Source organism: Clupea harengus, chromosome 17 (genome assembly GCF_900700415.2).
Source record: "Clupea harengus chromosome 17, Ch_v2.0.2, whole genome shotgun sequence".
In the NCBI taxonomy this organism is placed as follows: Eukaryota; Metazoa; Chordata; class Actinopteri; order Clupeiformes; family Clupeidae; genus Clupea; species Clupea harengus.
The window spans coordinates 3,232,188-3,246,795 of NC_045168.1; the positions used below are offsets into that span (position 1 = coordinate 3,232,188).

General features: G+C 45.5%; 1 protein-coding gene across 2 annotated transcripts in view; it reads left to right on the forward strand.

Annotated features, from left to right (window-relative positions):
- The first annotated feature begins 1,458 nt into the window (after nt 1–1,458).
- rttn (rotatin) overlaps nt 1,459–14,608 on the forward strand; it is a 55,101-nt gene continuing 41,951 nt past the window's right edge. The window contains exons 1-21 of one of the 2 annotated variants that reach the window (XM_031584060.1): nt 1,459–1,614; nt 2,532–2,719; nt 2,831–3,032; nt 3,240–3,317; nt 3,521–3,614; nt 4,073–4,187; nt 4,674–4,821; nt 5,497–5,662; nt 6,216–6,418; nt 6,792–6,907; nt 8,085–8,252; nt 8,585–8,797; nt 9,038–9,150; nt 9,698–9,824; nt 9,942–10,067; nt 10,364–10,480; nt 11,005–11,144; nt 11,809–11,980; nt 12,351–12,450; nt 12,662–12,750; nt 14,334–14,451. In XM_031584060.1, coding sequence (XP_031439920.1) covers nt 1,584–1,614; nt 2,532–2,719; nt 2,831–3,032; nt 3,240–3,317; nt 3,521–3,614; nt 4,073–4,187; nt 4,674–4,821; nt 5,497–5,662; nt 6,216–6,418; nt 6,792–6,907; nt 8,085–8,252; nt 8,585–8,797; nt 9,038–9,150; nt 9,698–9,824; nt 9,942–10,067; nt 10,364–10,480; nt 11,005–11,144; nt 11,809–11,980; nt 12,351–12,450; nt 12,662–12,750; nt 14,334–14,451 — 2,824 coding nt within the window. In that variant the 5' untranslated portion in view covers nt 1,459–1,583. The remainder of the gene's footprint in view (nt 1,615–2,531; nt 2,720–2,830; nt 3,033–3,239; nt 3,318–3,520; nt 3,615–4,072; nt 4,188–4,673; nt 4,822–5,496; nt 5,663–6,215; nt 6,419–6,791; nt 6,908–8,084; nt 8,253–8,584; nt 8,798–9,037; nt 9,151–9,697; nt 9,825–9,941; nt 10,068–10,363; nt 10,481–11,004; nt 11,145–11,808; nt 11,981–12,350; nt 12,451–12,661; nt 12,751–14,333; nt 14,452–14,608) is intronic. The other variant, XM_031584062.1, reaches the window with a different exon arrangement.

The window sequence follows — 14,608 nt, forward strand, 5'->3', positions numbered from 1 at the left end:
TCAAATCAGGGCCCAAGTCAAATCGACCTCTGCTTCTGTAAAGCTTTGTACAAGGGAGCCATCTGATTCCGCAGGTGCCTCCACCTCCTTGCCTAGATCTCTCGCCCCCTTCTCTAACGCACAAATCTGAGGCCAGGGGAGCACTTCCAGAGGACTAGGGGAACCCTCTGCCCCATTCCCAGTGTACGCATTTCGCCGGGACAGCGCATTGGCATTTACATGATATTTACCTGGCCTATGAAGGATCTTGGATCTTGGAACACCGCCAGCTGTTCAAGCCACCAAGCTAGCTGCCCCTAGACCTTGAAAGTTGTGCAGAGGGAGGTGTGGTCTGTTCTAAGCAGGAAATCTTTTCCTAACAAAATATTCTTAAAATACTTTATATATACAACATAAGTTATTTCTTAGTTGTAGCATATTTACGCTCTTATTTGCTAGGGCCTCTACTCGCAATATGTTATATATATAAATATGTAAATAATGGGTCTACGGTCTATACATACACGTGCATTTTAATGAACATAATCAAATGCAGGGTCTCTCAAGCTGTTATTTAACTGCCATGGGTGTTATCTTGTCGATTTTCCACTACCCCATTTATTCTCTCACTGGAACGTGCAAAAATGTGAATGAATACGGTCACTCCCACACTCTATTACTTTATGTTATGTTCCTTGACGTTACCTGCAGCAGAATTGAAGTCGTCAAACTAGCCAGCCATTTCGACTTGATTCTGGAAATGCTATTTAAACTTCATTACACATAGCCTACGTCAAATCCTAAAATGCACTGCAACGAAGGTATTGCTACTGCGGCCCGCCTCATTCAGCTCAGCCACTATCTGTTTTAAAGCAAACTTCAGAACAAATTGTTGAAACTACTTGTTGGAATTGTTCACTCTCAGCAAGGATAAACCCATCGGTCTCATTTGTGTCTCATTTGGCGTGGCCGTGATTAAAGAATATAACACTGGGAGACATTATGAGGTGAAACACCATGACAAATACAAAAAACTGGATCCCTTGTGTCACAACAGGCCATGTTCACAAAAGCAAAGTCACAGAATAAGAGAGCAGCAAAAGCCAGTTTCATTGTGGCAGAAAATATCGCTGCTCATTTGCAGAAGGAAGCTTTCTAAAGCAATACATGCTTCAATAAGTAGTTTGCCTAGATAAAAGATTCAGAAGAAATACAATTGATGAGCTTGCCAGCGTTCTAAAGGAGTAGCTACTGGAGAAGGCAAGACTTTGTACTCGCTTGCTCTGAAAAAAAAATACTGATATACTTGGCTACATGTAAATCTTTTCTGTCAATTTTCATTCCCTTCATTCTGTTTGGCCCACAAACTGATTGTGATTTTTCAACATGGACCCGTGAAGGAGATTTTTTGTCTCATCACCGGCTGTCAAATTTCTTACTGTTGTCAACATGAACACGCCCCTTGCATGTCACGTGACAAGAGAAACGTCTCATGTGGCAATGGCGCGGTTGTTGAAAACAAACCCCGGGCAGTTCGAGTTGATAATGAAGTAACTGAAAAGTGCACGACAGTTTAACCGTTTTCTTCAAGGTGCAGAAGGACTATGGATTTATCATCACTCATAAAGAAAATAGGTAAGCAAAGCTAAGCTAACTCTTTTGGAGCTCGTATCGTTATGTTTAACTCGATTCCAGTCCAAGTGGATAGACAACTAACAGTTAACGAGAGACAAAGCATAGCTAGCTCTTACAAAAGTTAACGCTGACGTCAAAGTCATCGTTTGGTAAGATTATTACGATGTGTACATTAGCTAATGTTGTTCCTCGTAGATAACTAGAAATACTATACCAAGGTCTGGTTTGGATCTAACAGCCTAACGTTGTTTACAACACTCTCGTTTGGTTGCTACTTTGTTGCTACTCAGTCTAACGTTAGTAGCTAACTAGTTAGCCAAATGTTATTCAAATAGATGCGATCCTAGCTGTCAAAACGTTGGCTAGTTCGCTAACGTTACAATCTCAATGTCTATTTAGAAACCGCAACATTTGTGACGTTAGGTTGCAGTATGCCTAACCTCGTTGATTTCATTTCATATAAGATGTTTGCTGATATAATTTTTTTCGGAATAGCATATTTTAGTTTTCCATTCAGGAAACATATAACTACATAGTGCATATCATGGATGGCTAGTGGGAAAGATACAGGTGTTTATCTGTCCTTCACATGACCATATGAAAATGAATTTGAGGATGGTACCAAAGCTAGTTTCCTATAAAACCATACCTCAAAAAGTGTCAAACTGTTGCATAGTGTTACTTTAAGGCTACTATTACCTAAATGACCTAAATTTCCCTCGGGATTAATAAAGTATCTATCTATTAGTGTTCGTAATTAGAAGTGGTGACTGTTGCTATATTAACCGCTTTGAAAGAGACACTGACAGGAGCCTTACAGTGGCTCTGTATTTTCAAATCACTTACAGGGTCTTTAACAGTTTTGCTCTCTAGTTGCAATACAGGATTCATGGACACAAGTAATGTGCTTTCAACAGGTCATTCCTTATTGGAAATCAGAGTCCGAGCTCTCAAAAACATCAAGAGTAAACTGGATCATGGCCTCCTCTCAGTTCCTGATCTTGTCCAAGAGCGAACACTGTTTGTTTTCCTTCTGGAGTGGTTTAATTTCCCTGAGGTGCCGTTGCAAGAAGAGGTTCTTCAATTGCTCTGCATTTTATCCAAGGTACTGTGTCATTATTTGTTACTTGGTTTCCATGTTTAACCAGTTACAGTCAAGCATTTGAATGACTTGTTGACAAGCTGTCAGCCCTGTCTGTTTAATCTTTGTCTAAAGCACCCGACAGGTGCCCACATGCTCATGGATGTTGGAGCAGTAGAGTTTCTTACTCAGCTCTCACCCAGTGTGGAGGAAGAGCTGCAGGCCATCATCGACAGCATTATCGATCAGCTGTTCCATCTCCCCGAGCTACCACAAACATCCAGTGCTCCGGCAGGCGGTTACGAACAACACTTTACCTCCGCTGCTGTTCAAATGGGTATACAAAATAATAGTTAATCTTCTGTTTCTATCTGTTGCTGCTGTTATTTGGACTAATCATTTGTATTTTTCAGTGTGACAAATCCCTCAAAGGCTTAGCCATGCACACTGTTGTCATATTGAAGAGATAAATATTTAGCGGGGTGTAGGTAGTCATCTCCTCCATTTGCTTTTGATTTCCATTTTCTTTTCTTTTCTCTTTTAGAGGAAGAGTGTCTTGCGAGAGGATACTTCCAGAGAAGCAGGCCAAACCATTCAGATATTCTTCCTCATCGAGGAACAGGTACCTTGCTGTTGACCTCGTGATGAAATGCGTTTATTTTTCTGACAGATTTTTTTATTCTATTTTTAAATATTGTTATTTGATAGTACTTGTGTCCAGCAGGAAATACGAAAGATAATTGCTTTGTGTTGCGCCATGTTTCTGATATCAAAGATGAATTGACATTCCGCAATGCCATGTTTGTGTTTTCCTAAAACAATAAGTAGCAAGCAAAGCGGTCAGGTGCCTGAAGTTTTCGGTCTTTCCTTGGCTGTCTCTGACACCTACAGACAGACACATCCTGTCATCAAATGAAAGGTGAATGCACTCACAGTCCTGCAAGATATTGTATGAATATGGATGATTGATGTTGAACTATTCAGGTTCTGAGGCTCCTGGCCGTAATACATTTAATACATTTAATAAATTCCATATCTGATAGTGGGATTGAATCTTATATTCTTATTCTTCCCACCAGTGAAATTGTTGGCTCATTTGTGACTCTAAATGCATGTGGGCTATTGCATTTCAATTCAACCTTTATTATTATTATTATTATTATTATTATTATTATTATTTTTATAGGTTTATTATTATTATTAGTTTCTGGTGAAAGATGAATCAATATGATGGAGAAATCCAAAGTGTCTGTAACTTAATAAATAATCCCCCCATGGCTTAGATGTTTGGGATTTTTCCATCATATTGATTCAATTATAGGTGGGAACCCCTGGTTGATTTGACATGACATGTCCATGTTTGATCTTTTCCTGTAGCTCCTTACGAAGCAACGACCCCATTACAGTACGCACCACCTGTGAGCTTCTCCGAGACGTCATCATGCAGGACTTTCCGGCCGAGATATTCCTGCAACGTCCGAGTATAGTGCAAGTACGTCTGCATGTGGTCGCATGGCCTATCACCTCAGACTGCATGACAAGCGGCCTCTGATTTTTATTTTCCTTTTTCTGTTTTGCCTTTATTTTTTGCAAGTTTTCCTCATGGTCGATAGAACCAATTAGCAGGATTGAATTGCTTGGATTTAAAGCCATGACTTCACTAACGCCAGAGGGCAGTGAATTTGAACTCAGTGCAAATTACATCCTCGATAATTCAATTTGGCCTGCCCTTTTATTTAGTGCATAATCTTATTTATGGTTGCAGTCGCTAGCCACACAGGCCGTGAGCGGTTTTTCACCAGCCCCGGCTTTTAAGGCTTGTTTGTGTAATTCTTTATTTCAGCATGAGCATTTGTTAGCATAATTGTGCAGGTTCGCAGCTCAGTGACTTTGATGTTGGGACACGGCCACTTCTGAGCTGAGGTGTGACTTAGACCCCGCGTTTGATATTTCCTTCTCCTCCCTGGTGGGTCTCTAGAGCCTGCTGTCCTTGCTGAGTCTGAGTGGGGAGAGTGAGGCTAGTTACCTGACTCTCCAGGCTCTGGCTTGTCTGCAACAGCTCTGCTCCAACCTAAGGAGCCGACTGCGCTTCCACAGAGACCCAGGCTTCTGCTCAGCCAAGCAAGGTACATCCAGCTGTCGGTTACACTTTCACACACTCCCTCATTCCCACACACTCTCCATCACTCTCATACACACTTTTTCTCTATATCTCTCTCCTTATCTATCTCTCTCTTTCTCTCCTCTCTCTCTCTCTGTCTCTCTCTCTCTTTCATTCTTTCTGTCTTTCTTTCTTTCTTTCTCTCTCTGCTCTCAATGGAAACAGAAAAACACAAGCTTGCCCTTGCATGTGTCAGTGGGAAGTGAGTGGCATATTTATTTAATAAGAATCAAGGTTTGCATAAGTTACATTTCCTTTTGGGAGAATCTGAGGGGTCTCACCTGATAGAAAGAGTTTCTGTCAGGTTTTCCTCACTACGTGTTCAGTTTGTTCGATGTTTTTGCGGCTGAAAAGTGGGTTCATATTGATTTGTCCTTTGCGAGAAAGTTTCCTCTGATTTGGGAATTTTTTTCCCATGAAATGTAGATGCACTTACGCAAGCCTCAAGCCATCTGTGAAATGTACATGTATTTATTTAGCAGACACTTTTATCCAAAGCAACTGACCGTAGAGACGCGCATTTCCATTAAATAGCCTTTGTGTGCAACCTGGGAATCAAATGCATGGTCTTGGTGTTGTTGAGCCACATGAACACATTGTTGTATTGTTTTTGCTTTATTCTGTTGCTCCCACCCCTTAGATCTTGTGTCCCAGAATTCCTCGATGTCCTACCCCCAGGAAGTGCGAGGGACGCAGCGCTCAGGCGCTTCCTCGCCGGAGGGCTGTTCTCCGAGGCCGTCGGTGGTGGGCCGCACCGGGCAGAGGGTCCGGGGAGATGGCCAGGACGGAGACGCAGCCTCCTCAAGGTCTGACCGCTTCTGCTGTCTTTGCCCACACAGCAAAGTAAAACTTCTTTGAAATATCTTAAAACATTTTTTTTATGTACAGTTTATGTAGAAATAAGATGCCCAAAGCCAAATTGGCAGATTAGCACATTTTTTCTCACTCTGATTCTGTATTGAATCCATGTCTATTTCGTTTTACTCCCTGAAGTAAAGGAAAGGGCAGCGCACAGCTTACAGTTACAACACTTACAGTACAGTAACACTTGAAGTACTTGATTTTGATTCCCAAAGCCTGTTTTATGTATACCATCCCCTCTGCTGTGAGTTGGTTTCGATAAAAGCTTCCGCTAAGTGAGTAAGTAAATGTAAGGTCTGGTCCATTTTATTTTCTCCATGACCCCTGGGGTTCAAAACTATGATTTTCACTACCAGCAGAAGATTTTTTTCCCCCTCTTTCATCAACTGAATTCATTTGATTTGAAGCCCAATTGAGAAGCCCAATCTCTTGTCACGCTCCGCAGAGCCTCACATCTGATGCCCCTATACAGCCCTTAAGCATTCCCTTTGGTTGCAGTGGCAGCAGCGGGTCCCAGGGAGGTGGGAGAGGAGGCGGCCCCCCCGGGCCTCCCCTTCAGTCCCCGCAGCCCCTGGGCCAGCTGGAGCAGCTGCCGGAGCTGGAGGCCCAGGAGGAGGCGCAGGAGCTGCAGGTGCAGCAGTGGAGCCTGGTCCAGCTCAGCGTGGCGGCCCTGGAGCACGCGCTGCCACTCCTCAGGATGGGTGAGGAGGCGACGGAGGGGAGAGGAGGAGGGGAGGGGAGGAGGGGAGGATATTTGGGGGGGGGGACGGGACGACGGGACGACACACTAGCTGAGTGGCTCTCTCACTCTCTCTCGTCAGGCCACTCCTTGTGCCGTGAGTGAGTGAGTGAGTGAGAGGCCCAGCTTAGCCTGGCCTAGCCAGACCGGGGGGGGGGGGGGGTTGGTCATATCCTGATGTGTGTGTGTGTGTGTGTGTGTTTTGCCCGTATGCTGATGTTGTCCTGTGCTCCTGTGCTGCAGAGACTGTATGTGTATGGGTGGGGGGGGGGGTCATATCCTGATGTGTGTGTTATGCTCAAATGCTAATGTTCTCCTGTGCTCCTGTGCTGTAGAGAGTGTGCGCGTGTTCCAGGGGGCCCTGGAGCTGCTGTCCGAGGTTCTGCCCCTGCTCAGAGACAGCGTGTCTGAGGAGCTGTGGGACGAACCCAGCCTCACCGCTCTGGAGCTGGCAAGTCTCTCTAGCCCTCTGTCTCTCCCAATCCCCAGCTCCCTCCATCTCTCCCACTAACCCCCCCTCCTTCTGTCTCTCTCTCCTCTCCATCCCACCCCTCTCCTTCTCTCTCCCTCTCTCCCTTCTCTCCCCCTCTCCTTATCTCCCCTCTCTCCTCCTCTCCTTTCTCTCTCTCTCTCTCCCCTCTCCTTCTCTCTCCCCCTCCTTCTGTTTTTCTCTCTCCCTCTCAGTTAGTACTCTCTTGGTCTGCTTTTCTTTCTATCTCTCCCTCATTCTTCTCACTCTGTCTGTTAACCTCTTTTCTCCCCCCTCCTCCTCTTTTTCTCCCTCCCTCCCTCCTTTATTCTCTCTCTATTTCTCCTCTCTCTCTCCCCTCTAACTCTCTCCTCTCTCTTTCTCCCCGTCTCTCTACTCCCCCCCCCCCCATCTCCTCCTTTCTTCTCTACCTCTCTCTCATGCTCTCCTTTTTCTCTACCCCCCCATCTCCTCCTTTCTTCTCTACCTCTCTCTCACGCTCTCCTTTTTCTCTTCCCACCCAGCCCCTCTGCCCACGTCTGCGTCACGGCCTGATGTCTATGTTAGCGAGTGAAAAAAACACCTGATGTCATCCCTCGTTCCACTTTTTCTTTCCTTTTCTTTTTTTTATGTAATGCCACCTCAAGATCTGCATGTACTTAACCAGGTAGCTAGATAGCAGCTGGTTCTGTCTGGATCAAAACTAAGCGTACTTGTCCAGAGTAGTTCTAATGAACTGTATCTATAGTAGAATACCAGTAGTATAGTAGTATACATTATGCTGCTGGTCTAGAGTAGTCTTTGTGTAAACAAATGTTAATGTAGACTCAAACTACACTAGCACTGGTTATACTTACTGTTATACTTACTGTGCTCGTAGCTAGTGCTGAATCCACTGTATGCATAATAATAATGCCTTCCGTTGTTTGGAGATGTATGTATTTTTCACGATGTGCCTTATACATCATCAGTGTTTTATGCACGCTCACAGCACTGCCATCTCCCCTAAAAAGTGGTCTGTCATCTTAAAGAAAGTTTCCCCTGGTAATGCAGAGTGCTTTTACTGCCCCCTGCTGTCTGCCTTTTGTCATTGAAACATCTAAGGGTTTGGGTTGTTTTTGGGAAGACTGTGACTTCAGTGTTTCTGCTGTTACTGTAGAGGGAGAAGATCCAAGGATGTATGGAGACTTTGGGGGAAGTTTTGTCTTATCACAGCAGCCAAATGTCCGAAGAGCAGGAGGCGTCGCTGGTGTACCATAGGATGACATACACGAGCACGGCCATCTTCACCATCCGACTGCTGCAAACACTCCTGCCTGTGGAGAAGGTCTGTGGATTTGTCAGAGAACAGCGTTTAAAACCTTGAACCATTTAAGATCTTACTATTACCTTATCTGGTGGACTTCCATATTTCTTCATGTGTCTTAATTATTTTTTGTTTATTATTTTATGTTTTTTTTGTCCCTAAAGCATTATTTTGTCCTCTCAGTCCAACTTCAGTTGGTTCACTTTGCCTGCATCTCATACTGATATACCAGAGTGCACCTTTTCACCCATACAATACCTCTGTCCATCAATTCATTGTGTGCACATTTGAGGTATGATTTATTAATTGTGGACCTTTTTATTTTTCTTTTGCTGCGGTGCTTCCCCCTGCAGGCTAGCGAGAACCTTCCGGAGAACACTGTGGCGGCCCTTTTCCTCCTGTGCCTGGATGCCTCCTTCGCTGAAGCCTTCCCCAGTGCCCACGAGTCCGCTGTGGCGTACCTGGAGCTGGCCAGCCCCGACAGCCACGCTCTGTTCCGCCGCGCTTCCCGGGCCGCCCACAGCATGGAGGCCACCTGCGCCTTCTTGAAGGAGGCTGATGCGGAGGTAATTAAACCACCTCCTGTCTCCCAGACTTTAATGCCAGGCAGGAGGGCTAAATTAATAATGAATGGGATCAATAACCTGATCGAACACAGCTTGGTGGGGGAGAGACTTGAAAAGCATGTCGGTATTGATCGATTCCGGTAGTTTTTATCTTTTAAAGCAAAACGTTACTTCCAGTTACCTTTAACATGCTGATGGGCCTCTGTTGTTGTTGTTGTTGTTTATATGTTTGTTTTGTAGGGAGAGAAGAACTGGTTAGAGTTGTTGGAGCTTGCTGAGCAAGCAGCGAACGGCCTTCCCTACCATCAGCACCTACCTGTGGGGAAGGAATGTGTGCAGATATGCTCCTACCTGTAAGAGACAGTGCCTCTGAGTCGGTCTGATGGCTAACTGGGAGAAAGGTGGCTTGTGTTTTGGAACAGTAGAGCGTGACACCGGTGTGCTCAAGGGTAACAGACTGACATGGGTCTCTGTCAGTGATGGGCCTGGTTTTACACAAAAACTCTCAGTCTTAGAACCCTATGTTCTAAACAACACACTTAATTATTCACTAAGTCTTGTTTATCAATAGGAAAGTAAAGAACGAAGTATTAAAATTGTTGTATCTAGAAGTCAACATTGTGGCAGTACTGGGAATATAATCTGGCCTGTAATGATCTCCATCTCTAATTGATTTTGACTCATCATTAAAGAGGGAAGGAGACAACCAATCGAACAAGTGCCCATCACCGGCATCTCTGTGGAAAGAAATATTTGATTACAACCACAGCTACAACCACATTGCTATGCCGGCACTTCTCCCGGAGTGCAAATTGCTATTGATGTATGTGCCATTGCGGCACGGTTAAGTCACTCTGGATGAGCGTGGGGAAGTAATTGTGGGTTTGAATGTGTCCCCAGGTGGAAGTTTGCCCAGGCAAGCCCCCTGCTACGCTCTCGGAGTCAGGAGGTTTACCTGAAGCTCTTGTCTCACCCCCTCCTGCCTGTCAAGACGGAGTGTTATACCAGGACCCTCAACATTGTCAAGGTAACCATGCTGTCTGTGTAAAGCTGAGCCATCCCATTCAAAGGTCCCCGTGACCTTTTGACCCCTCACATTAGCCAATCAGAGGGCTGTAATGGATTGTTGATGTCAATATGGTAGGAGTGCCTGGGAGTTCAGAACGTGGCGAAGCCTGTGTCGTCGGTGTGCAGCGGCGTCCATTTTGTCCTCCACCCTCGAGTCCTCTATGAGATTTGCACGTTCGGCCTTCAGGACCAAGTAGGGAAGGTATGATGGCCACACACTGCATCCCCAAAATGCCTACGATGACATGACGCACAAGACGACATGACGACTTGTAAACAAGGACACACTGAAGGGCTCTTTATGCTTTGTGTTTTTATAAAAAATCAGTAATTTCAGAAATACATGTCGAGGTCATGTTAAGCCAACATCTGACATTGGGAGATGGCACACATATGCTGTGCTGTGTGTAAGGCGTGCTAGCGTGTCAGGAGTGGATGACTGAGTGCCTCCGAGCGACATTCATATGGCCATCAATTTGGTTTATGTGGCGCCCACAGGTGAAATCGGCTGCCAAGGATATCCTCCTGTTCCTGCTCAAAGGGAGATTGATGATGACAGCCGCGACTTGGAGCAAACTTAATGAGGCTCTTTACCCGGTCATCCCCGTCTTACAGGTAGGTGACTTCGCTCAAAGGCCTGGTGTGTACCGGTGGCACAGGAGGAGGGAAATGTCTTTGTTGGTATTAGCATACATCACTGTCCTGGAGGAGAGGTTCAAATACTGCAATACTGTGTGTGTTTATCAGTATTCTTCAGTGATACACAGACCTTGTCCGTCTCGAGTTCATAAATTCAGACTGGATCAGATTGAGCGCTGGTAATTGAAAATAGGGAAAAACATTTTTTTTTTAATAATAATAAAATAATAAAATACAAAAAATCGAATAAAACAGAAAGGTCATCAAAATTGATTACATTTTGCCAAGTGCTCTTTGTAATTGGGCCGTCATTACAGCGGAGATACGGAGAAGCACTTCTGCACTCGCCTCTATGCATATTTATTTAACGTGGAGCTCAGCCAGGCCTCTATGGGCCTCTGTTGTTGGGAGACACTCTGAATCAAGTGTCTGTGTGTGTGTCTGTGTGTATGTGTGTGTGTTGGTGTGTATCCATCTGTGTGTATGTGTGTGTATTCCAGAGTTATGCCAGCAGTGATGATGCCTTGGGAAACTGTATCCTGCTGATAAGTGAACCATCAGGCGAGACGGGCGTTGGGATGAGTTCACACGCCGTCAAGCTACGCGCCGCACTCCGACTGCTGTTCTCCAAGCACCAGGCGTGAGTGTGTGTGTGTGTGTGTGTGTGTGTGTGCGGGCATTTGTGTGTGTGATTTAGTGAGTGAGTGTTTGTGTGTGTGTCTGTCTGTCTGTCTGTATCTGTGTGTGTCGGTCCGTCTGTGTCCGTCTGTGTCTGTGTGTGTGTGTGTGTTTGTGTGTGTGAGTGTGTGTGTGTGTGTGTGTATGTATGTGTGTGTGTGCTGTGTCAAGTTCATTACTTGACAGAAACACTTAAATTAAGTTTAATATGCGCGTGTGAAAGGCCTCCTGTGGTTCCCGTAAGTGTTTCATCCCTTTCATTCTCAGTGCATTGATCTGGCACTAGCTCCTGTGACTGGGGCACTTCTCAACCTCTGATGAGCTGTTGGAATACTGTAGAGCAGAGTATTGCAGCACAGCAAACTCTGAGATGTTGGTCTGAATGATAGGCTTCCTTGGTGTAACTTTCCAAGGGTGTGCATTAGTTAGGCAATCGCACACGAGAGGGAATGTGTTATTGTGAGGCTGTTGCATGAGGCCCGAGGCCAGTCATTGCAGTTTGGCTGTTATTGTGAGGCAATGCCACTCATTTGAATCCCTTTCAGCCGACCGTAATCTGAGGCCAGAACTAACTGTTGCCTTTAGTTAATGTGTGTGTGTGTGTGTGTGTGTGTGTGTGTGTTCAGAGTGCGAGCAGCAGCAGTGCAGCACCTGATCCCCCACCTGACCTGCACTGAGGGGGGCAGCAGCTCTCGCCTCGCCCTGGACAGCAGCATCCTGTCCCAGCTCCCCTCCCTCTACCTGCTCAACCAGGCCGTGGATCTCAAGCTGGACATCACCGACAAGTCCTTCCTCAAGGTAAACACAGACACGGTCCGCTCTCTGTCTGTCCATGCCCTCTGTAGACTCACTACATAGGTAATAGGTACGGACAGTTTAATACAGAATTACAAACGTTCATACTCTAATGTATAGATTGTACTGTAATGTAATACATTTTACTCTCATATGATGGTTTATTGTCATAGTCAGAGGTGGAGTTAGTGGAATATAATTACATAATTATAAGTACGTACTTATAATACCCTTTACTCTGATGTGTTTTGTTGTTGTACTCACAGGTGGAGTCAATGAGATGTAATTAAGTGCATACTTAACATACTTCCCTCTTGTAGTGGGTTTGTCACCCACTTAAGTCTGATGTGTTCGTGTGTTGCCCTACCCCCAGGTGGAGTCTGTCAATAAGCTGTACAGCATTTTCACCTCTGAGACGGTTGACCTGGTTCTCAGGAGGTCTGCCGCAGAGCAGCTGGTGGTCGTCCTGCAGGGTAAAACACAAGCGCCCTGCCACGTCAAACTCCCAACACCTCCTCCCCCAAAACCCACTTCCTGTTCGTATCAGCCTGTGAAAAAAACCCTCTGTGCCCAACTGTATGACTACCCTAACCTAGCCTTTTTTATTTTCTAATATTGAGGAAATGAAAGTGAATGAGGTCTCATGATTCATTGTAAACTCACAGGAGATGTTTGTGTTTGCAGACACAGCTATGCATGCGGCACTGAGGAGCCTTGGAGCTGGCGAGAAAGTGATCAGTGTCATCAGTGACATTGTGAACAACACCATGAAGGTACAACTGGATAACTCTACTGCTTATTTATTTTAATTTGATTTTTTTTTTGCTGAAGTATAAAATCCCTCCTGCCAGCTGTTGGGTGAAGTCGGAGAGCCATGTGTTTGCATAGTCTTACATTACTCGAACGAAAAGTGTCCATGGCCTCATTTGTTCAGAGCGCAAGCAAAACAGTAATTTCATTCCAATTTGCTGCGCTGAGCAATCCTTCCATCACGGCTTGGGATTTAAGATGAAGGATGCCAAGTGGTAGGGAAAAAAAACAAACACAAAACAAGCAAAACCTCAAAACAAACAAAAACTTATAATTTTGTGATGAGGCAGCCACTTCTCTCTGTGTCAAGGCAAGCATAATAGGAGTTAATTGTGTCAGACTGTGGTCTTAATTTGTCACCTCTCTTCTAAGGAGTGCCTCTCCAGACCTCGAGCCTGATCATTTTATTCTGTTAAAACAAGAAGAAGAAAAAAGGAGTCCTGTAATTAGCAGGATGTGAGACACAGGCACAGGCCTGGGTGAAATGAGCTGGGTTTTGGGTGTCACGCTGCTGCATAACAAGTCGAGTGTGTTTTATTTGTTAGCGCCAATTAGCACTTCGCTTCTTCGCACGTTTAGCACGTCAGCGGCTGGCTGTGAACATGACACAACCTTAGCCAGATGTAATTGCTCAAGAACAATAGGTTGTTCTTAACCAAGGGACTGTGTGTGTGTGTGTCTGATTGAATGTGTAATTGTGTGTGTAATTGTGTGTGTGTCTGCCTTTGGGGCTGCTCTACTGTGAGAGGCAGTTCTGTACTGTTCTTGGGTGACATTTGTCACGACCACACAGAGAATGACATAATGTTGCGTGAACCTCTGTCACAACAGGGGCCGACTACATTCTTAAGCAGGGTAACACTGGGAGGAATGTACATTGGGAGGCTTTTAGCAATTGAAAGCTATATGGCTGTGCATAAATGGCCATCCCCAACCTGGTGTCAGATTGTCTTTGCCTCCAGTTCTCCGTTGTTCTGTACATGAAAGCTCATTGGCACAGAGGCATTAGTGAGTCTGTTTCATTCGGTTTCATTCGGTTAAACGCTGACCTGCGCTGACCTGCGCTGCCCTGGTGGCCTTTTGCCTCTCCTGTCAAGGTTCATAAACACTTGTCCGAAAAAACACATTCAGAAATGCCCTCCAGCTCCAGTAACATATTGTTCTGACACACACACACACACAGCCACACACACACACACACACACACACGCACGCAAACCCCAGGACACACACAGCCACACACACACACACACACATCCACACAGAAGTGCTCACTGCGCTCCTTGTACCTGTGCCAGTGATATGTAATGTGATTTATGTATTTGTTTTGACAGTAGATGGACTGCCACTCACAAACACTTACGCTCACACACAAACACACACACACACACACACACACACACACTCACCACGTCCCTTGTCCCTGTGGCTGTGATATGTAATGTGTTGTGTGTGTGTGTGTGTGTGTGTGTGTGTGTGTGTGTGTGTGTGTGTGTGTGTGTGTGTGTGTGTGTGTGTGTGTGTGTGTGTGTGTGTGTGTGTGCAGAACATGGACTGCCTGCTGGAGCCCTGCCTGGCTGTGCTGAGGAAGCTGGTGTATGCGGACCCCACCCTGCGCCACGGCCTGGCACAGCAGCCCCCCCTCCTGCTCACTCTGCTCAGAGGTAGGCTGGACCACAGACACACACACACACCTGCTCTACATCTGCAGAGTGCGCATAGTGTACTAGAGAACACACACATAGAGAACACACACACTCACACACTGTCTTATACACAGTGTACATAGAGGACTACACACACACTCTCACACTCTCTTAT